This window comes from Chelonoidis abingdonii, chromosome 3, assembly GCF_003597395.2.
Source record: "Chelonoidis abingdonii isolate Lonesome George chromosome 3, CheloAbing_2.0, whole genome shotgun sequence".
In the NCBI taxonomy this organism is placed as follows: Eukaryota; Metazoa; Chordata; order Testudines; family Testudinidae; genus Chelonoidis; species Chelonoidis abingdonii.
The window spans coordinates 59,479,454-59,503,101 of record NC_133771.1 but is presented as its reverse complement, the minus strand read 5'-3'; the positions used below and the strand labels follow the sequence as shown (position 1 = coordinate 59,503,101).

Here is a 23,648-nt window from a genome sequence, read left to right as displayed (position 1 = left end):
ATATTTTTCCTTGAAAAGACTAAGAACTTGCTGCACAGCATTGTGTCCTGAACTATTAGTACAAGATGGCCTAGAACTTTGGAGATGGGATTCAGATTAAAACCCAAACTTCTTCAAAGCAGATGGTATTTGCTGTTTTGGTTCAAATCCATTACCCGATCTGATCAGATCTCTGACAGTTGGGCCAAGTCTATGAAGATTAGATTCAGATCAGAATTTTCCAGAGTCTGGGAGGACTTGAATCTGATGTTCTAATTTAGGCTTATCGCTACTATGAATGTTTATTTAGTGCAGTGTTTTACTGTCAGAGTTAAATATGGTTCATTTGAACTCTTCATCTCCCCAAGCAGACTTTGTCTTGAATCATCCCTTCTTTTAGAAAAAGCCAGAATTGCTCCCCACGTAGTCCTGACTTGGGGAGGTACAAACACGGCTGGCTCCAGCTTTTTTGCTGCCCCAAGCGGCGAAGGGGAAAAAAAAAAGATAAAGCTGTGATCGGCAGCACTTCAGCGGCAGCTCTACCGTGCTGCTTCATTCTTCAGCGGCATTTCAGTGGCTGGTCCTTCCCTCTGAGCGGGACTGAGGGACCCACCATCGAATTGCTGCCGAAGACCCGGACGTGCCGCCCCAAGCACCTGCTTTCTGCGCTGGTGCCTAGGTGCAAAGTATTATTCCCCTTCCACTTCCTGGAATAAGCCACAGGAACCATGGCGGGTCCATGGAGGCCAAAACCATGTGGAGTGTCTCTGCATTTCATCTTGCCCTGGTAGCTTCCTGGCAGTATAGGAGGACCTAGGCAGTGGTGGTCCTCATACCAAGAATATATAACACATCCCCAAACTGTACTATCCTTTCTTCAGAATCTCCCTGCAGGTGAAGGAGGGATAATGTTTGTCGTCCTTCTGGTCATCCCACTCTCCAGCCACTCCTCCTGTCTGACCTCAGACCTACGAAGCATTGTCCAGGGTCTTTGGAGGAGAGGACAGGATGGTGCCGTGGCTGTTCCTCTGTGCCTCCACATGCAGAGAGCCAACTTGTGGACCTTGGGGAGAGGTGCAACCTGAGCCTCTGGACTTTCTACCTGAAGTAGCACATTCTCTACTGCACATAATATCAAGGGACTTGGATTAAATACGCTATGAACCATTTTAATCAAAAATTTGAGATCACACATCAAATTATTTTCCAGTTGTAAAAAGGGATAAACCAGATAACAGCTAGATCTTTGAGATGGAACTGTTTTTTAGTTGCTTTTCATTGATGACTGAATGAAATGTATTAACATGGAAAATAATGGGGAGGGAGAAGGAAGATAAAATTCACAGTTGTCAAGTGTTTGTAAAATGTACACGAATATTTACCTTTTGAGGAAGAGTTATAATTCTCTTGTTCTTCAATGAATTAAATGCACGGAATGATGGAAACAAAAGAAAGAAATCAGCAAATTTAAAGTTAGACAAAGAAATGTATTAAATTTGACAATGACACATACAATAGGCTGTATCAGAGCATACATAAAAGTAATGTGGAAAATCAAGATGATAAACCATGACAAATTATAAATGCAGAATATTTATTTAAAACTATGAGTAACAATGAAGTTACTGATGGTCAGATTGTGAAGTCCTTGCTTCTTCTGCTGAGTGCAGTAGTGCCAACCCTAAGTGTTCAAAAAACATGAGGAAGGCCCCCCAAAATGGAGACACATTTTAAAATAAAAAATTTTGGATTCTGTTTATTTGTCTTTTGATTTCTGAGCCTCAAAGGTGAACTCACTTCATGTTTTCTCCACAATGAGCGCTAGAAGCTTACTTTTTTAACTGAAAGCTACAATTCTCAATAAATCACTGGATACTAGAAAACAGGGCTTTAAGGAAAACCCCAAATATCATGAAACTTGCGATAAAATTGTAGGAGTTGGCAACACCGATTTTAGTCAAAGGGTCTACTCACGTGAGTGCGTGTCCCTCAGCATGAGTAAAGGTTCCACAATCTGGCCCTGCATATACAATGCCATCTAACAATTTTAAATGAAACTAGGGACATGAAGACAAAACAAAAACAATGCTAAAAGGCAGGAATTGAAAACTGAAATAGTATCCTCTTTTATTAGCCTCTTGTTAGAAAGCTCATACTCTGCTCTTAGTTACTCTGAATTTATACCAGTGTACTTCAGAGCAGAACTTAATTGAGAGGGTCCAATCCTGCAGCTCTTACTCAAGCAAAACACCCATTGGCTGCAATGGCATTGCAGAAACCAGTATTCTGTATTCTCTAACTGAGAACTATAATTGCAACTCAATTTTATTATTTAACAATATTGCGATTCTTTGATATGAAATTCTATGATTGTTTGTCCACAGGTAACAATGAAAATAAAACTTATCAGTATACGTTCTCCTCCATGCAATGGAGATCTTTACAGGTCTATTTTATCAATTTTTTTCCATCTAGTTTATATAAATTGTATCCATACCATATTAACACTGGCATTAAAGTCTTTTCAAATAAGAGACCCCTTGGTTAGATGGAGTTATTTAAGAGTTAACTTGAAAATATATACAACACAATTAATTTCTGATTATTGCATACCATCGTCTGTCAGAAAATTCATTTGTATTTCTTTAAGTACATTCCTCTGTTTTACTTCAAACACAGAAAATAGTTTTCTCTCATGCAGTATAAAAAAGAACTATCTTAATTTTAAAGGAAGATATCAAGAGACAATTTTTGTAACCACTTTCTGGATAAAAATCTGCTTTCCTATCTGAATCTAAATTTCAAGCCAACTGGTTTAGATTTCTATTAATACAGGGTCATTTCTTGCAATATTTATTCAGGCACTGTTCTCACATTCTCCAGTGGGAGATTTTGAGATTTTTCTAAGTGCTACAGGTCAGGCACAAAGTTATTTATGGAAGTGTAAACTGGTACAACTCAATAGGTCAGTAATGTAAAAACAACAAAGAAATAAAAAAAACTCCATTAAATCTAATATCACACTGCATCCTTATAAGAACTATGCAACGTGAAACCATGTTAACCAAATGAAAAATAAATAATTTTGTAAAGAGTCAAATGAGAGTGAGGACAGGGACAGCGATCTGGTTTGTCTAAAAGGATTCTTGAAAAGTAGTTTCCATAATAAATACAATCATCTGTGTGTCTCATTGGTTCAGAAATTTCAATAAGCTCTAATACACCTTTTCTTAGCCACATGCCTCTCAGTTATTTATTTGCCAGAATACAATCTACTTCAGCTAAAGCTGGCCTTAGAAAAAACTGCTGTGCGACACCAACCTGTATGAACTTCCTTGAACAATAAGAGTGAATGGTTACCAAATAACAATGTGTGGGCTCAACATTTACTCAGGTCAAATTCCCATTAAGTCAGTTCTTGTTATCAGTACAGAAAGGACTGAGTAAAGACAACAGACATAGACTCTAACAGCAAAATCTATACAACTGTATAAAAAGTTGTGATACAACAGTAGAGAAATTCATAGTTAATACAGAAACTCCAGTCTTTACTTGACACTTGAATATTGTGCACTGTAGTAACAGACTGATTCAGGCCTTTTACAATTGCTCAGCATAATGTGACAAGTTGAGCACAAGCACTCTTCTTTGCTTAAAGGAAGATATCAAGAGAATGTCATTAATTTAACCATTGAGTCAAAAAATCTTCATGTTATTTTTATATCCTTTTTTAATATTGCCAATTAAAACAAGGAAAGAAAAATGATATATTTCAAAATACTGCAAGTCTGGGTAACGACCACTGCATGGTAGCTTATTTGCAAATACTTACAGATGTTTAGAAATGTGAATTATGTAAAGACACCTGTAGAGACTAGTTTTCACTTGCAGACCTCCCAGGCCCTGATCCTGCAATGAGATCCATGTGATCACGGGATTCTAGAAATTTTTGCCATGATACAGCTGGCATAGTTGCGTATCAAGGTCCATATTTGCATTTCAATACACAGACACAAACACTTGATTCAAATATTATCATGACTTTCACTCAAATTTCCGTTGCTTATTCCGTTGCAAATTTTCATAGCTTATCATTTCCCTTGCTTATTCCGTTGCAAATTTCCATAGCTGAGTCCAAGTGCTAAAATTTTTACATACTGCAACGGGTTGAAAAATACTATAGTTCTTCTAAACAAACAACTTGGAAGATAATCATTTTTTTAAAAACACACGAAGCCACTGATCCCCATTTACAACTAAAGGCCCCCAAAAGTTCATTTTTTTTTAAATTATGCCAGTTTTGGAATTTTAGCAACAAAGAAGATATCTTACACTGGAATTTTCCCCTTACCTGTAAAATTGTGTTCTGTGAATTCCTCTGTACCTGACCGCAGGTATCACCCTGCCTCTGTGATGCAATGGGATTGTCACTATCCCTTACTCTGAGGTTTCTTCTATAGAATTTTCTATGCAGTATTTCTACAATTATGGGCATTTCTAAAGTGACAAACTTGCTCAAAAGTTGGCTTTCCATCAGCTTCAAACTGAAACTGCTTCCAGGAGTGTTAACTTATCAGTCATTGTCTGATACAGGCAATAAATCAGAACAATTTGTTTTTCAGTCCTAACTTAATAATGACCAAAGTTGAATATCTGAAATACTGTGTAAATCCTGTAAAAGAGGTATTAGCATGGATGTCACAATTTACTACAGAATAAACAGTTCCAAAATAACATTATTTGTCAAGACAAAAAATAAAACCGCCACCCACATCTCGTTCCAAAATCCATTCTCCTCTCCAAGAGCAAGAGCTTTACACAATATTAAAATTGTTTTACTGTAAGCTGGTACGTCTTCCGACTATGCAAAATCACAATGAACGATATCACTTACAGTTGATATATAACCTTTCTATGATTATTATAGTCTGCAAAATGGATTTAGCTCTAAAACCATTTGTATTCGCCCCTCTTACTTCAGGAGAATTAACATGACCTGCCATAAACCCATAACATCATAGCATACAGTATTCTCTTCCAAGGCAGGACGTAGTGTTTCCCAATACTACACACCTTTATTTACAACTGAAGGAAATGCAAAGAATATTGAACTCAAAATTGCAGCTCCTCCTAACATTAACAGATTGCATTGGATCCTGCCATCATCTACATTCATGTAGCCCTGCTGACTGTGAATTGAAGTCATTATGGACCCATCCAATCCCAATTAAAGTTAATAGGAAATCTTCCACTGATTTCAATATGTTTTGGATTACACCCTAAATTAGGTCCAAACTGAACTCTTAGTTACTCCATTTTATACTGAAATTGGCTTGATTTGGGTTGGACAGCTGTACCAGATGGCAGGATTTGATCCAATGAATTAAAGCAAACATTTTGTTTTATGGCCTACATTTCATCGAGTTGTGTGTCCGAGAAATTTATATGGAATCATGTCCATTTAACCCAACAACATTTAAACTTATATTTTTCGTGTTTGTTTGCTAAGAGGTATCACAATCAACCACAATCATAAGTTAAACAGCAGAAAAAATGGGAAAAGATATCTTCAATAAAATGGCAACCCAATCACACAACAAAAAGAAAATCAGTATGTAAAGGAGGAATTCTTCTCTTCAACCTCCAGCCACATTGTCAGTTCACTGATATGAAGGATATAACATACAATCCTAGAGTAATAGCAAGAGTAACAGATGTGCTAACCCTTGCATACTTATGATGCAAGAGGATAAATCACCAGTGTAAATAAGTATTCATAGCTTGAAATATTAATACTCCACTTCATATGTGCTTGGATCAATAATCCTCTGAACATATGCTAATTTTAGCTTCAGTTTTGATTGTTTAACTTTTTCTTGTTAGCTATGTAACTGCCATCCCCCTCCTTTCAGCCTCACAGCTCATACAAGGTTCTGCGTTCATTTAAAATTTCTGTCAACATAATATAAACTAGAATGTTATTTCTTACACATTATTTAGCGATAATGATAATAAGTGAATATCCACTAGAGAAAAATACTTAGTCAAAATAAAAGCGATAGACCAAGTATATTCTTTTCATGTACTGTGTCAAATGCAGGAATCACATAAGAATTATGATGCACAGAATGTATGAAATCATATCATACTTTCATTCTTATATAGCTCCCAACTTAGAGATACACTTGCAACATAAAAATTTAAGCTGCAGAGGTAGTTTGCCACCAGTTTAAAACCAAGAGAGTCCTTAGCTCTTACAGAGATATAATTAGAAGAACTGAATATAAAATTCAAAATTGGTAGAATCCACCAGTCAAACTCAGTAAAGTATATTGAATATTCACAATAAATAAATATAGTGATCAGGAAAACATTTTCATATGTCAGTCAGTATGGATTATAATGATACTTTTAGGATAGCTCACACTCGTAAAGCTCATGTAACCAGTCAACTAATTCATTATCATGCAAAGAAGTATATGGTATACCTAGCTTGGTAAAGAAGTAAAAGCGAACTACACCGTCTGCTTTGGGAAGTGTCTGACAATATTTCAGGAAACACAGGAATTACAAACATTAGAAGTTCTTACATGCATTAGTTTCTGCTTAGTAGAAAGATCTGCAGTATTGGTAATTTGAGTTGTCAGATATAGTCAATGCACTGACAGAGTTGCTTGAATAATAGAGAACTGAATATACACATATTTCCCAGAGTGAAATTAAACCATATTTTAAATCCATTTTCTTTTAATATAGTAATCAACACTTGAGCTGCAGTATGTTGATGGGAAAGGAAACACCGATGTTAACACTTGTTTGATATGTTTGGATACAGCACCTCTCATGGCAACCTAGCTCAACTTTGCACTGCTCAATAAGGAAAAGTTCTCTTTGCTTGACCACCTGTTTCCTTAAACATGCACCAGTTCATGACCCCATGCTTTCACATTTTTAATGCTAGGTGTTTTCACTCTGTTCAGTAGACCTTTGTCTGACTCAGGCAACAAAAAAGAGATGGACATTATCTGACTTTCATCAGTTTCTATCATCAAGGCACAACAGTTAATCTCACCCAACAAATCCAAGTTAACAGAACATGAGCAAAGTGGTATTAGAAATAACATCACTGAGCTCTGTGACCTGAACACTAACTAAATCTGTGGTCATGGGTAGGTATGTACTAAGATAATGGAATGTTTGAAATAGAAATTTTAAGGTATACAGCAAAAACCAAACCAAGCCAGGAGACTATAGAATAATCAACCAATCAAATTCTACAATACTTTCCAATCTACCATTATTCTTTCTTTCAAATATATCCCTTTGTGGGTAGAAATAAATAAAGCACTGAACATTTTATTATGAAAGACAAAGTAAAATAAGGTAAGGAAGGAAATCCAAGATTCTGAATTATGATAAACTCATTATTTGATACCTTGCTCTACACTGCTGCTTCTTACTGGAACTTGTGGAAGCTGTCTTCCCCTACGACTGCTGAATGATGTGTCTGTAGGAGGTGACTGAGCTGGACTTCCTTGTTGGTGTATTCTGCAGATGGAATGAAGATAAAATAAAATAATCCAAATAAAATCTGAATCAATACATTTTGAGTGATAAAGTTAATGCCTATATTAAAATGCATATGGAAGATGCAGAAATTTTATGTATGCCATATTGTCCTATTCATACAGTCCTTAATGCCTGGAGAGTTAACAGAGCTTCATCTTTAGTTTCTCTAACTGTCTTCAACTCAGGAAAAATATTTTCAAGCTCCAAATTATTCAATGTTTCTAGACAGGAACCGCAAACTGCAGACAGGAGTCTAAGGGCCTGTTTCATCACTGTCTCCCACCTTGTACAGTCATTTCCACCAGTGTAAGGGTGTAAAACACTACCATTCTGATCTGGTAACATTTTATACCCAGTTTGCATTAGTGTCAAACTTAACATGGTGCAGGGCAACAGAGAATTAAGTTGCAAGGATCTAATATTATAGAGGTAAAGTGGCTTTTCTGAACATTTCTTTTGAAGAAGGGTAGGTCTTTATTGGCACTGCTTCTGTTAATTTTTGTAGTGTGTGTATTTGATAATAGGTGCAAATTCTTAGAGCAGTTCCACAGAATTTTAATACTCTTACCCAAGTAGATATTCTCAATTTATTTGCTTTGACTGTGTGGATAGATGAACGTAACTAGCATAATTTCTAAATAGGTTGGCTTCTTTTAGACACGCTGAGCTTAACACACCAGATATCTGTGAAGTTCAAGTAAATTTACATATAAAATTCCTAAGGCCATTGCTGGTAACCTGGAATACTATAGCTAAAATACACCGGTGAGAAAAAGCTTGATTACTGACAGGGCTTAATTATTAAACTTCATTGCCAGGTACAGTATTGTATTTTCTAAATATGTTACATTTATCTAATATATTGAAGTTACACATATACAATTTCTCAATTTTTTCTATTATCTGAAAAACATTAATACAAGTTAAACAAATTACAGATGATGAGCATTAGCAATCAGCATTGCATAGGCCAAATGACTTTCTCTTAACCTGCTGCTGTAAAGCAAGAGTTAATTGTATGGAAATTGTGTGTTACAGCACATTTTTAAAACAAAATAGTTTGCAAGTTTTCATATGAGTACATAAACAAAACAATGGAAGGACAAAACAGTCAAATTTTAACTCTCATGTTCCATAATTGTATAATTCAACAATCAAAAGCACCATCTGGACAGTGAAGATAGACGGAGTAGAGGATATGGGAGAAGAGTAAGTACCATGGAGAAAGGATTATAGTAGCGTGCTAGAAAGAGTGAATGCACCATATATACTCGGGAAGGTACAACATCACAGTGACATCTGGGAGGTAGGACATGAATGCTGTGCTGTACATTTAATAGGAACCTTGTCAGAAGTGGAGAAGGTGGCGCCGACCCTCCTGGAACTAGATGATGTACAGAGCATAATGGTCTGACACTAGAATGCTCACTCGACCTTGAGCGAGTGTGATGTTTTCCCCTAATGACTGGTTGCTCAGTTGTTCTTGGGGCTGGAAGTCCCCTTCTAGAAAGACATGGTAGTAGAACCCTAAAACATTAGGGCCAAAAAGAAATTGTTCAGTCATTAGCTCCACATAAGCTTCCCCATGCCTCCCTCCACCAGTGAAAGCAACCGAAAGCCTGCTTAATAAGACACATGCTCACATTGTCAGACTCTGAAAAATGATTAATTCAACCTACAATTCTGTTTTCAAAATGACAAACAGAAAAACCCTCACTGCAGATACCTATACCATGTAAACCTGTAGTTCATAAATTGCACTGAATTTAACAGCTGGTTGGCGAAAAATATTAGCTTCATCTTCAGTTACTTGAACCATAGCAAATGAAGACTAATGCACATCTGGAAAATACTCTGATGAAGTACCAGCATTACATAAAAAAATATATCAAAGCCTACTTTTAACCACAGTACACGTGTTTTCAAAATGCACATTTTTATTGGTGTTAAAATTTTACCTGAATTCCCATGAAGGCCCCAGGTCAGTAAGGTACCTAAGCATGTGTATAATCTCACTAGCCTCTTGGGGACAACTCGTGTTTAAAATTAGATATGTGCTGAAGTATTTTGCTGAACTGGGGTCTAAATTAGAGATACAATTCCGCAGGATTAATAATGAAAATTGTATTAAAGTAAAAATGAAGTACAGTTTATTAATGACCTCAGTATAACAATGTTAAATATAATATAGCAATGTTAAATATAATCACCTGAACTATGAGTAAGTAAGAAAATAAAATTAACTTTTAAATTAACAAATTGTGACTTTTTAATTCTTTTCTGCTTTTCACAACTGTGTGATATTCCATAAAATGCATTGTTGTTTAGGACACTTTTGAATTGAGCCTTCTCACTACTTCTGTTTACAATATTTTATTTGTTAATTAATTAATTTTTTTTCCAACTTCTAAACTACAGCTACTGGCACCCATTCATAAGTTAAAAATCCCAGCATAAACAAAGGACTGCCAGTACACCTGCCCACTCCTAATACACACTTACCTGTTCTCCTTTTATTTCTGGTGGAATCTTATACACACCTCTACCCCGATATAACGCTGTCCTTGGGAGCCAAAAAATCTTACTGTGTTATAGGTGAAATTGCGTTACATCGAACTTGCTTTGATCCGCTGGAGTGCGCAGCCCCATCCCCCTAGAGCGCTGCTTTACCGCTTTATATCCAAATTCATGTTATATCGGGTCACGTTATATTGGGGTAGAAGTGTACTAGTAACCTTTTTAGGACTAGAGTTTTTTGCTATTATTTTTGTAGTTCCAAAATGTACTATTCTATGCTACTTAGTTTGGCTTTGTAGTCACCTCTAGAGAAACAATATATTTCTTGGAAGTCCAGTTACAACTCCAACTACAGTTAAACTTGAGTTACACTTAAAGCAGGTATTCTGCTTCTTTACGTATGAAAAATAAAGTATATCCTCCCCAAAATTACACCACTTGCTCTCGGGTATAGAATGAATTTTCTGAGAATTTATCAGGTAAACTTAATTAAAACTCAGTCCTCTGAATAACTGAGTACCCACAGTAAAGATGGCCACAGCCTCCATTTACTTGTTCAGCTTCACCTCTATAAATCATAGAGGGCTATCGTCTTTCCTGAGGGCCGCTTGGCTTTATTTTCCTTGGGAACAATGGGGGACAATGTCCATTTCGTTAACAGAGGGTAGCCAGTAGCCTCAGTCCCATTCGGTATCAATTCAATCTAAAACGGGTCCAAACACACTAAAATGCTTCAGTCATAATCAAAAAGACATGGTGAGTAAGACAGTATCTTTTATTGGACCATTTGCTGTTGGTGAAAGAGACCAAGATGAAGTGGACAATTAACACTACTGCTGTTAAAGGACAAAAACTGGGAGTTAGTGCGTTTCAAGTTGTTGAAATAAGCCATAAATCCAGTGTCTTTACTGAGTCCATGTTTTTTAGTGTCTACCAAAGTTATGAATTTAAGTTCAAAGACTCACCAAGGTTTTGCAGGTTTCCTTTTAGGCTAAGTGCTGAGAGGTCAGGTATGCAGTGATAGCTTTGTGAAAGGATAAGATGGTGTTTTTGTCTTTTATCATTTTTCTGTGAGTTCATTCAAGAGCCTAGTGATTGTCTCATTTCACCAACATAGCTGTTACTGGGGTACACCATGTGTTGTGATAGGCATGTGTAGCTCTCGAAAGGTGTGTTGCTGGTAAGTATTGATTGTCATTGCTGTGGAGACATATTTACAGGTTTTGCATCTGTTGTTCTGGCAGGGTCTGGTGCCATTTTGCATTGGTGGGTTCTGGTCTGTGGGAGGTTGGTTCTGATGACGAGCTTGGTACTAACTGGCCTCTTCACCTTGAATAGTCTCTTACAATATGCATTAACTACTTATGCTAAACAATCTGTTCCAACTTGTATTTAGCTGTGACACTCTGAGTACCTGCCCAGAGCTGAAAAAGAGCTCTGTGTAGGCTTGATAGCTTGTCTCTCTCACCAACAGAACTCGGTCTAATAAAATATATTACCTCACCCATCTTGTTTATCTAATATCCTGGGATCAACACAGCTACAATAACACATTAATCATAATCAGATGCTTATTGCATGATGGAACAACAGGCCAGAGCTAAGGTTATTTGGGTGGCTGAGTTGTGCATTTCTAGCCAGAGACTCCATCTGGTAGAAGTAGATTGCTGCACTGGAAGGCAGGGAGTAAAATGAGGCTGAGCCAGGGCCACTCTTCTCCCTCACAGCACCCTGCTGGACCCAAAACTGAGCTGAGGACACACTGACACTGTGGGGGCACTAGAACCCAGGCAGTACCTTTCCTCCATTCCACCATGTGGGCTGCAGAAAGGAGCCAGATATAAGAACATAAGAACAGCTATACTGGGTCAGACCAATGGTCCATATAGCTCAGTATCCTATCTTCTGACAATAGCCAGCGACAGGTGCCCCAGAAGGAATGAACAGAACAGGTAATCATCAAGTAATCCATTCCCTGTTGCCCATTCCCAGCTAATGGCAAATATAGGCTAGGGACACCATCCCCTGCCCATCCTGGCTAACACAGATTGATGGACCTATTGTCCATGGATTTATCTTGTTCTTTTTTGATCCCTTCACAACATCCTCTGACAACGAGTTCCACAGACTGACTATGCGTTGTGTAAAAAAGTACTTCCTTTGGTTTGTTTTAAACTTGCTGCCTATTAATTTCGTTTGGTGACCCCTCGTTCTTGTGTTTGAGGAATAAACACTTCCTCATTTACTTTCTACACACCAATCATGATTTTATAGACCTCAAACATATCCACCCTTAGTAGTCTCTTTTCCAAGCTGAAAACTCAATCTTATTAATCTCTCCTCATACGGAAGCTGTTCCATACCTCTAATCATTTTTGTTGTCCTTTTCTGAATCTTTTTCAATTCCAATATATCTTTTTTTGAAATGGGGTGACCATATCTGCATGCAGTATTCAACATGTGGGCGTACCATGGATTTATATAGAGGCAATATGATATGTTCTGTCTTATCATCTATCGCTTTCTTAATGATTCCCAACATTCTGTTCGCTGTTTTGACTGTTGCTGCACATTGAGTGGATGTTTTCAGAGAACTATCCACAGTGACTCCAAGATCTCTTTCTTGAGTGGTAACAGCTCATTTAGACCCGATTATTTTATATGTATAGTTGGGATTATGTTTTCCAATTTGCATTACTTTGCATTTATCAACATTGAATTTCATCTGCCATTTTGTGGCCCAGTCACCCAGTTTTGTGAGATGCCTTTGTAACTCTTCACAGTCTGCTTTGGACTTAACTATCTTGAGTAGTTTTGTATCATCTGCAAATTTTTAAACGTCCTTGTTTACCCTTTTTCCCAGATCATTTATGAATATGTTAAATAGGACTGGGCCCAGTACAGAACCCTGGGGACACCACTATTTACCTCTCTCCAGTCTGAAAACTGACCATTTATTCCTGCCCTTTCTTTCCTATCTTTTAACCAGTTATAGATCCAGGAGAGGACCTTCCATTTTATCTCATAACAGCTTACTTATCTTAAGAGCCTTTAATGAGGGACCTTGTCAAAGGCTTTCTGAAAATCTAAGTACACTATATCCACTGGATCACCCATGTCCACATGCTTATTGACCCACTCAAAGAATTCTAGTAGATTGGTGAGGCATAATTTCCCTTTACAAAACACATGCTGAGTCTTCCCCCAACAAATTGTGGTTCTTTACCTGGACAGTTTCAAACCAATCTGCCAAAATCAGGCTCACACCATGTAATGGTGCCAGGACAACGGGTTGGAGCTTTTTTCTTAAAACAACTGGAAAGTCACATTAGCTATTCTCCAGTCATCTGACACAGAACATGAAAATTGCCATTCTGCAATTACACGTTCAGTTCTTCGAACTCTTGAGTGAATAGTACTGTTCCTGGTGACTTATTAATGTATTTATTAATTGTTCAAAACCTCCTCTAATACTCCTTAGTCAGGAGACAGAAATTGCCACGGGGAAGGTGCGGGGAGCAGGGACTTTAGGCACCCTCTGGACATTCCAGTCAGCATTGTAAATACGCTGTGGATTTTCTCTGTCCCGTTCTAATTGCTGTTTGTTCTATACCCTCACACTTCTCCTCCCTTCTCAACCATCGCCTTCCCTTCAGCTTCATTCTGCATCTGTCCCTCCTCCTGTTTCCTTTTCTGTTCCTCCTTATTTCCCTTCCTCCCCTTTCTTTACATTTAGCTGCTCCCCTACTAAATAACCTCTCACTCCAAATAATAATTGTGGAACTAATATCCATTTGCTGCATTACTTGATACCTCTGCTTGTATGTTCACCCTTCGCTCATCCTGTGTACCTGTCTTGTCTTTGATGATTTAGGTCCCCGTTTCCTCGTAGATCCGCGATTTGTCGGCATCCCTCTGTTTTTCTCTCATTTATACTTTAATCTGAAAGTCATTTTTGTCCAGTACAATGGGCGTCCTACTGGGGCTCCGAGTGCTTCAATAATATAAAATAATATATAACAACAACAAATAATATAATTATTTAATTTATTTTATTAAGACTGCAGATACTCGCATTATAGACTTTTTTTAGTTGACTTAATAACTATGGCAGTTTCTAATTCACTTGCACTGAATTCCAGCGACGGTTTTGTGATAATTTCCAGACAAAACAAGTTAGCATTTTGAGAATGAAGGCTAGGGAAAAATAAATTGGTGCTGACATGTTAAAAATAACTGGAATTTGAGATGCTCTAGTGCCTTTGGCACAGGGCTGCAAGGAGAAGAACTGGGACAAGTTGGAGGGGAATGGGGCAAGCGCGAGAGGTCAAAGCTTGAGGTTCTGCACCCCCTAGCATTTTCCCTCTAGAGCCTGGAATGGAACACAAAATTCCTTGAGTTTCACTATTGCTCTGATATCAGCATATTTTATAAAACCTACTTGGCATGTGTCCCATTCCCCTTCCCTTGCAGGGGCAGAACCCACTACTGATACTTAATTTACTCAATTATGCACAAGAGATGAAGGTTTGACAGTGAATCTAAAGTTTCCAATCCTGCTGCTGACCCCTGTGGGGTGTCCAGTATGGTGCTCCATGATGGAATTTAATCTTTTTCACGGGTGCTTTATTAAAAAAAAAAAAAAAAAAAGAAATCGCCTAAACACACATTAAGAAACTATTAAGTTACAAAGCCAAGCACTCAACAAGTTCACGAAAAACTCCTCTGTGCAACCTTAATTTTTTTTAGCATCCTTATATATATGAATTATAGCAGTATTATATTCACGCTGAAATATGCTACTTTATACACAGATACCTTAGCGCCAGAGACTCCAAAGAAACCTCATTGGGTAAAGGCATTTATTTGTTGTTTTTTTGTAGCATTTAGCATCTCTCTTAACAAAGCTATTTGTCTTCCTGTACAATAACTATATTACCAAATCTCCATTCAATTTTATGTTAGAGAAGAGGTTTCAGGCATTTGAAACAGAAGTATGATCCAATCCCAGTCCAGGATTCATGAGGTGGACTATGATGGGTACTGAGGATAATGGAGCTTTTGTCACAGGTGCCAACTTTAATAGCGCCAGTTGGTGCTTGACTCCCCTCTGCACCAGCCCTGCCCTGAATCTCACCCTTCCCCATCCCCCCTCACCGGCCCCTCCCCACCATATCCAACCCTGTTCCGCGAAAAGTCCCCCCCAACCATGTCCCCCCCTGCCCCATTTGACTCCTTCCCCAAATCCCTGCCCTGGCCCCGCCTCCTCCCCTGAGCGCACCATGTTCCCACTCCCTCCCAGAGCTTGCTACTGATATTTGGTGGTGGCAAGCACTGGGAGGTAGGCAGAGGAGTTGGGATGCAGTGCACTCAGGGGAGGAGGCAGAGGTGTAGGAGGAGGTGAGGTGGGGCAGGGCGGGCAGCTTGGCTGCCAGTGGGTGCAGAGCACCCACCTAATTTTTCCCCATGAGTGCTCCAGCCCCGGAGCACCCATGGAGTCGGTGCCTATGCTTTTTGTCATTCCCAGCATGCTGCCCAGATCTTAAACTATTTTACTGCATCCCACCCTGGAGACTAACCTAGAAATTATCTAATGGCATCAGTGCTTAATTTGTAATGAAAGGGGTGCTGTGGCTCAAGCAATGAGGTGCTAGGGCTCAAGCAATTTCTTTACTTTCATAACTGATGCAGCAATCCCAGAGGTGCTGGAGCCCAGCCGCGGCAAGCCCTGGCACAAATGAAGCACTGAATAGCATTAGCAAGAAAACCTTTAAGCCCTGTCAATGATTTTAACAGAGCTGACATATTTCATCAGGTGCTGATCTGCTGAGATTCCCTAATAAATACAGGAATTAAGCCATGTATAAAATGTCAAAGGGTGGTTATACAGAATGCTGTAAGAGGTAGGATGTTGGACATCCTATTACAATTGCTGATTAATGGGAATACTTGGTAGAGTGCAATTCGGACAATAAGTGCCTCTTGCTTTCACTCGATCTTTACTTTGTCTTCTTTAAGCAACTTTCAAAACAGCAAGATCTGAACAATTGTAACTGACCCCACCATCAACCTCAGCCTGGACCAGTCTACACGGGAGGTCCACTTCCCAGACACCACCATGCAAATAAGTGATGGTCACATTAACACCACCCTATACCGAAAACCTACCGACTGCTATGCCTACCTTCATGCCTCCAGCTTCCATCCCGGGCACATCACACGATCCATTGTCTACAGCCAAGCACTGAGGTACAACCGCATCTGTGAGGTAGCACCCGCATCTGTTCTAACCCCTCAGACAGAGACCAATATCCTACAAAATTCCACCAAGCATTCTCACAACTACAATACCCGCACGGAGGAAATAAGGAAACAGATCACAGAGCCAGACGTGTACCAACAGCCTCCTCTTGCGCAAGACCAAACCCAAAAAGAAAACCAAAAGGCCTCCCTGCCAATACAACATACAGCCCAGTAAAACCCCTCCATGCATCATCAGGGATTACAACCATACTTGACAGACGATCCCACACTTTCACAGGCACCTTGGGTGGCAGGCAGTCCTTCGCCCACAGGCAACCTCCAAACTGAAACATATTCTCACCAGTAACTGCACACGCGCACCATAGTAACCTAGCTCAGACCAATCCATGCACCACCTCGATGCCCAACTCTGCCCACATTTACAACAGTGAACCATCACAGGACCTAACCATACCATCACTGGTTCATTCACGCTGTGTCATGGTTAATAGAATTCCCAAATCTGGACCTTAGCGTCCAAAGAATTGGGTATCGCCCAGCATGAAAGCTCTAAGCTTAATTACCAGCTTAGATCTGATAGGCTGCCACCAACCAGGAATTTCAGTGCCTGTACACTTGGTCCCCCAAAACTTCCCTGTGGGACCCCAAGACTCAGATGCCCTGAGTCTCCTAACAAAGGGAAATAAACCATTCCCCCCACCTCTCTCCACCAGAATTTCCTCTCTGGGCTAACCTGAGAGTTACTGATGCAACCTCTTTACATCACAATACCAAGAAGCATGTCTCCTCTCTTCCACAAAGAGACAAACCCAAAGACAAGGAAACAGAAAAGATTCTCTCTCTCTTCCCCCTTAGCTTCTTCCCGCCCTGGGACACTAGGAGAGTTAAACACAGAGAGCAGTTTTTCCCTCCCCCTGTCTTTCCTTTCTCCCACCAATTTCCTGGTGGGTCAAACGAGAAAAAAAAAATCAACAGGTCTTAAAAAGCAAACTTTTTAAAAAAAAAAAGAAAGAATAGAATAACAGTTCTCTGTAATCTAGATGGTAAGATACAGGGTTTTCAACTTATAGAAAATGAATAAACAATAGAAAAGGGATAAACAGCCTTATCCAAAAACAATACAATTTAAAGTACTTATAGCCAAATACACATAAAGACTCCACCAGCCAGATACACAGATGCAAAATACAGCAAACAATTTAAAAGACTATACTTTTGCTACCTTTGTACTTACAACTGGAAACAGAAGATTAGAAGGACTGGAAATAGATCCTCTCATAGCTGAGAGAGCACAGAACAGACAAAGACCCAAGACCAAGAAAACACCCACAAATTCCCTCCCTTAAGCTTTGAAAAATCCGGTTTCCTGATTGGTCCTCTTGTCAGGTGTTTGGTTCCCTTTGTTAACCCTTTCAGGTAAAAAGAAACATTAACCCTTAGCTAACAGTCCTACGGAAGGATATCTACAAATCAGATATCAGGATGCAATATACAAACGTGCAGGAGAAACTTCACCTCCTGGCCACACTATAGCAGCCTAAGGTGCCATCTCTGCAGCAAAACATAACCTCAGACCAACTTCAAGAAACGCTGATTTCATTATCGCTGCACATTTGACACCATCAGGTCAGGATTAAATAGAAGAACTCGTGAATGGCTGCCAACAACCAGTTTCTTCTTCCCCCTTGGTTTTTCACCCTCAACTTCTAGAAGAGGGCCTCCTCTCCCGATTGAATAACCTCCTTATCTTTAGCTTACCCTACACATATTATATGCCTGGAAATTTTCCACTACGTGGATCTGACGAAGTGGGTATTCACCCACGAAAGCTGATGCTCCAAAACGTCTGTTACTCTATAAGGTGCCACAGGATTCTTTGCTGCTTTTACAGATCCAGACTAACATGGCTACCTCTCTGATACAAAGGACGCTATTTCTATCCCAGCTACCGATCTTGGTGTCAATCGTGATGGAAATTAGGGGACTGTGTTGGTGCTGCATGCCTGAACTGTGGCGGGGGCAGGCAGGCTGAGCTGATTTGAAGATAATCCTCTGGAAGTCCCCAGCCTGGTTCTTTTGTGGTGGAGAAAAGAACATACCTCGAGGAGGACTGGTCTAGTGCAGTATTTGCTATTGGACGAGCATGAATTATCTAGCATATTAACTAGGCTACCTGATGATACTGTTGTGGTATTAAGATTATGATGAAGTAATAAATCAGAGCACTCAGTCCTGTGTAGACATCTTTGTACTGAATGTCTAAATTAGTTGATTATTTCGCTAAAACCAGATAAATACATCATAGTGCAGGTGACAGATTCCTTATCATGACATGATGAACCATTAAGAAGCAAAAGGGAGAGGCAGAATTCACCATTCCCTGGGCTGCTGCTGTTTCTGCAGCCCAGGTTCCCCCTCCTGCGGCATTATCAGAAAGAGGAACTGTCTATCTTCAACTAGGACATAAAGGAGTACTTAGTGACATGGATGCTTTTTAAAAGGTAAAGAAATATTTTAAAAGGTCCAGAATGGTTTTGATAATCTTCCTGACCTCCCCTAATAACAAATGTCATATTAGAAAAAAATACTACTCAGACACTTTAAGTGATGATTGTTGTAGCTATAAGGAGACTGACTACTGGATAACTGGATTTTAACACAACGGAGGCCATGACACTGCAGTACCAAGCTACAAATCCATTAAATCCTGTATATATAAATCAGTGCAAAGCTATTATATATATCACTGATGTATCCAGTCTCAAATGTGATAACAAAAACATAAAAGAAGGCTAACTACATGCGTAAACATTTTATGTTTCCTGTTTTGTGCAAGTGCTATCAAAACTTTAAAATGGTAAGTAAAGTTTGGATCTCAGATGAAGGTTAATTCCTTACTGGGAGAAAAATAGCTTGTTGTAGACATAAAATATACCACATCTTAATGTAATATAATTACAAGTGTGTTCATTCTTAGAATGCAAATGCAAAGTATATTTTATAAGCTTACATTTGTAGCTTTCAGATGTCCAACAAAATATACCAGATTCACATTCTCTGCAGAACAGTTTCTCTCCATTTGAAACAGTTGCAAATCCCAAATGATCAAAAATCATGAGTCAGACCCAATCCCCCAATTATGAGATTAGCATACAAATCATTAGATGTTTTAAAATCAGTTCTGTTTGGGGGGCGGGGGGAGGTTGTTTTGTGTTATGATTTTTGATCCTTTAGAAGAAAGCAGCCCACCCTCAATCTATGTATGATCATTTCAGGTTCATAATCATCCTTAAATACACACACAGAAATACGGGCCTGCCCAATGGCTAGTGCAGAGAGGGACTTCACTTGTTCTATCTAATTCCCTGTGGGGATAGCAAAAGCCATTCTAGCTCCACCCCATTCCCTTAGCACCATCCTATCTCTTTTTACTCCCAATACACCTCCTTAATCACTCACATCTCCCTCTGCATGCTCCCTCAGATTCTTTTCTTCCCCATGTGGCTCCTATGCTCATTTGCTTACTCTGCATATTATCCTTCCCTTTCCTTTGCCCTCCTTCCCCTCTTATTCTCTCTCTCTGGCACCCTTTATTCCCCCTGTAACCTAAGTTTCCATCATTTCTCCCACAATGTCTTTCCTCTGAGTTTCCTGTCCAGTTTTTTAACCATATAGCATAAGAGACAGCCATCCTCTCTGAGGGCAATCTGGCTTCAGTCCCATCAAGAGCCATGGGAAATGATAGCTCTCACTACTCATTTCTGTACTTACTCTTTGCTTGAAGGTTTGTTTGTTTTTTTTTAAAAACCATGGGACAAATTCTTTTTCTTTCTTACAATACATGAGACACACATTTTTCCCATTGTAAAAATATATAAATATCCTCTTTTAAAGCACATACATATAAAGCACAAGGCTATAGCAAAAATGGCTGAAATCTGAAGTGTAGCAAGAGCATTCTATTCACTAAGAGTTGCATGATTTATCTATCTTTGGGGGAAACCAAACTCAACTTATAAGCATATAAGCAAGTTTTGAGTATGCACAGCGGGTGTCCATTAAGTTTTTTTAGCACAGCATAATAAAGCACTGAACCTTCTTCAAAACACAGTGTTAAATCCTGGCTCCACTGAAATTAATGCTAAAACACCTATTGACTTAATTAGGGCAATAATATCATTTGCAATGTATATTATCTGTGCTTGCCCTGGCACAGGAGCTGCTACTGGGACAGGAAAATAAAAAAATATATAAAATAAAATTAAACAAGAAGAAAAGCAAAAATCCTCCTACCTTTAGACTAAGCATAGAAAATCATAGGCATCGGGGGAAAAAACAAAGATTCAGTGGAATCTGCAGTCTGTCTGCAATTTTTACTATATTATACAAATCATACGCTTTTTGTTTGAAAACAAAATTGTTTATCTTTTTTTCAATGCAGCTATTCACCTCTCATAGTGTAAATAGGGGTTCTGCTGCCCTGTTGACCCAGCCTTACAGAAATCTGTCTCCAGCAGAAGTGGGATCTTACCCCTCTTTCACTATCTCATCAAAATGTGCACTTAAACCTAACTGGAACCAGTAGAATACTACCATTATTAAGCACATATATTTGTTTTCCTTGCTTTTTTTTGTTAAAATGAAGAACTTGGGTGCAAAACGCCTATATTATTACAGCATTGGAGGTGAAAGTTAAAATCACAATAAATGCACAGTAAAACTCAATAAAAGCAAAAGTCGAAATTTCAGCAGCAATATTAACATTGCATAATTGCAAACTGTAGTATTTTCTATACATGTCTTTTAATATATTTCTTTTTACAAGGTGAAATGGATACCTTAGAAAATAAAGGATGTACAGCATGTCCATATTAACACTGATATTTGAATGTGGCAATCCTTTAATTTTTGCAACTTCGATTTTGCAACTTTTATGTTATATTAAGAAAATCTGTTTTGCAATTATTTATTTTTAGCTTCACATTTTGTACATAGATTTGTCTGTCAAAATTATTTTTAAAATGTAAAAAACCAGGAAGAAATATCAGTGGTGACATACAACAGAGCAATCTTTCACGGCTTCAACATATTATACATACATCCTGATCCTAGAGATTCAGTGCCAAAACTTCCAGGACTTAATGGGTGAAGGATTTGAATAATTAAATTTACACAAAAGTGACTTTTGATCTTGACCTATGAATTTATCCATAAATGAAGAAAGCCAGAAAACTTCTATACTATGACATAACATGTATGAGGCCAATATACCAGGCAATGACAATCCTGTAACATAGATGTGGGCTCCTCAGTACTTTAAACTAAGGCAGCATGAATTACTTTCTTTTAGTAATTTTATACATTTAGTGTTTTACAGGTGACATTTAAAGTAGCAGCAGGTGCACCGGAATCAATTTGACTAAGAGAGAAGGTTGCTGCATCAATCCTACCTTTCTGTTTCAGAAGCGGAGTCTTTCCTAGTCTGCTTTTGGCTGTTATATCTTTCCAGTTTTCTGGACTGTCTGTGAAATGAGATGTCAAAAAAAATGAAACAAGAAGGAAAGAGACAGGGAATATGAAGAATAAAGCTTTAATTATGTATTATAATGATAATGAAAAGTAGTTGACAGATGGAAAATGAACAGCTATCTTTATGAATGGGTTGTTGAATTAGTAGTTTAAATCACAAGATCCTTTTCTATTATAGCATTAAATTAGTTCAGGCTTGCTGGCGTGAAGGCAGTGGGTTGCCAAACAGGAGACCTCACTCAATGCTAGAGAAGAGAAAGATAATTAGTTCAGACTCTTGGAGTAGGTAGGTAGTTGCATCACTTTTTAACAAGACTTCTCACAGGATTAGAAATGACCCCTACAGTAGCTTCTAGGTCCTCCCTTGACAAGAAAATAGGGCTGCAAGAAAGAGCAGTTGCAGAAAGGACTGGGAAGTGATAGAACACTCAAATGTACATCTGAAAAATGTTTTAAAATCACTTTTTCAAGTAACGAAGAAAATAAAATATTGTAATGAAGTTCAACTATAAATTACACTGTATATTAGTAAAACCTTGTCTTATTTTACTGTACTAAGCTCGCTAAAATTTTTGGAAAACTTCTAACAATTCAATAATTCTTTCTATTAAATATTAACTGGTTGGTATCAGAACATATGTCTAAACCCATTTTTAAAAAATATGTAATTGAGTCATGTAAATTTAGTTAGCTTCCTTATACCTTTTCCATATATATCTTTCACAAAGAGCCAGAAGAGAGCTGAAATTTGGTTTGTTTCCCAATTTCCAACAGTCAACTCTTTACCTGATTATATAAAACGTGCATTTGCTGGGCCATAGTTTGTCTATCTTAACCTAGCTGAAAGCTAGATCAGCTATTCCTTAAGCAGTAGAGTTGGTCTGATTTTCAGTGACTTTGCTATGGGCATTTCACTAGTCACCTTTTGGGGCTGGGAAAGAATTTTCCCATCACTGGCCTGCGTGGTTTGTAGGGCTTAGCTTCCTCTCAGCAGCTCAGGGAGCTGGTGAACAGGGTAGGTTGTAGGGTGCTCATGTTGTCACTATCTGACAAGTGTCCAGTGCAGGTACTTGTTCAGTAGGGGATCCTAATAAACTGGACTTGGAATTAGTATTAGCGAAGAGTGTCCCTTAAAGAAGATGAGGAAGGAGGCTGGGTCTCCTACTACCTGGAAGGGAGAGGATTTCCTCCACACCCTCAACCTTTGTATGAGGAGAGTGCCATGGGGTCCCAGCAACAGTGTTTGGAGGAGATTAAAAGTTTTGGGGGTGAACACTGGTGGACCTTCAATGGATGAATTACTGCAGGATAGTTTCCCAGATGTGTTACTAAAGTTGCCATCATTAAACCATATTCCTAGTGTTTTACCTTTCTTCCTGTGATGTCCAGGCCGATGAACAGTCATTTCAAGCCTGCAAAATTATGTAAATGACATCAAGTTTGCAGGAAAATTCTCCTGCACACTAGTACTATTCTTTGTGTCTGAACTGGCTGTTATAATTTGTGTCAAATAAAAATACTTCTATAGAGAAGAATATGGAGATACCAGGGCAACTTCTGCACTGTTATGGCAATGTCATTGAGGCCAAAACGTGGCTCCTGTGGATAGCTCAGTGGTTTGAGTATTGGCCTGCTAAACCCATGGTTGAGTTCTTGAGGGGGCCACTTAGAGATCTGGGGCAAAATCAGTACTTGGTCCTGCTAGTGAAGGCAGGGGGCTGGACTCAATGACCTTTCAGGGTCCCTTCCAGCTCTTTGAAATAGGTATATTTTCATGAAGTTGAGGGATT

At 38.7% G+C, this 23,648-nt stretch overlaps 1 protein-coding gene across 44 annotated transcripts in view; it reads right to left on the bottom strand.

Moving 5' to 3' along the window:
- Positions 1 to 23,648, bottom strand: part of RIMS1 (regulating synaptic membrane exocytosis 1) — a 537,317-nt gene that overhangs the window by 120,380 nt on the left and 393,289 nt on the right. For 17 of the 44 annotated variants that reach the window (XM_075063753.1, XM_075063758.1, XM_075063781.1 and 14 more), the window contains 3 exons: positions 21,780 to 21,851; positions 8,893 to 9,075; positions 7,415 to 7,527 (listed from right to left, as the gene is read on the bottom strand). In XM_075063753.1, the coding sequence (XP_074919854.1) occupies positions 7,415 to 7,527; positions 8,893 to 9,075; positions 21,780 to 21,851 (368 nt within the window). The remainder of the gene's footprint in view (positions 1 to 7,414; positions 7,528 to 8,892; positions 9,076 to 21,779; positions 21,852 to 23,648) is intronic. The other 27 variants (XM_075063760.1, XM_075063766.1, XM_075063786.1 and 24 more) reach the window with 3 other exon arrangements.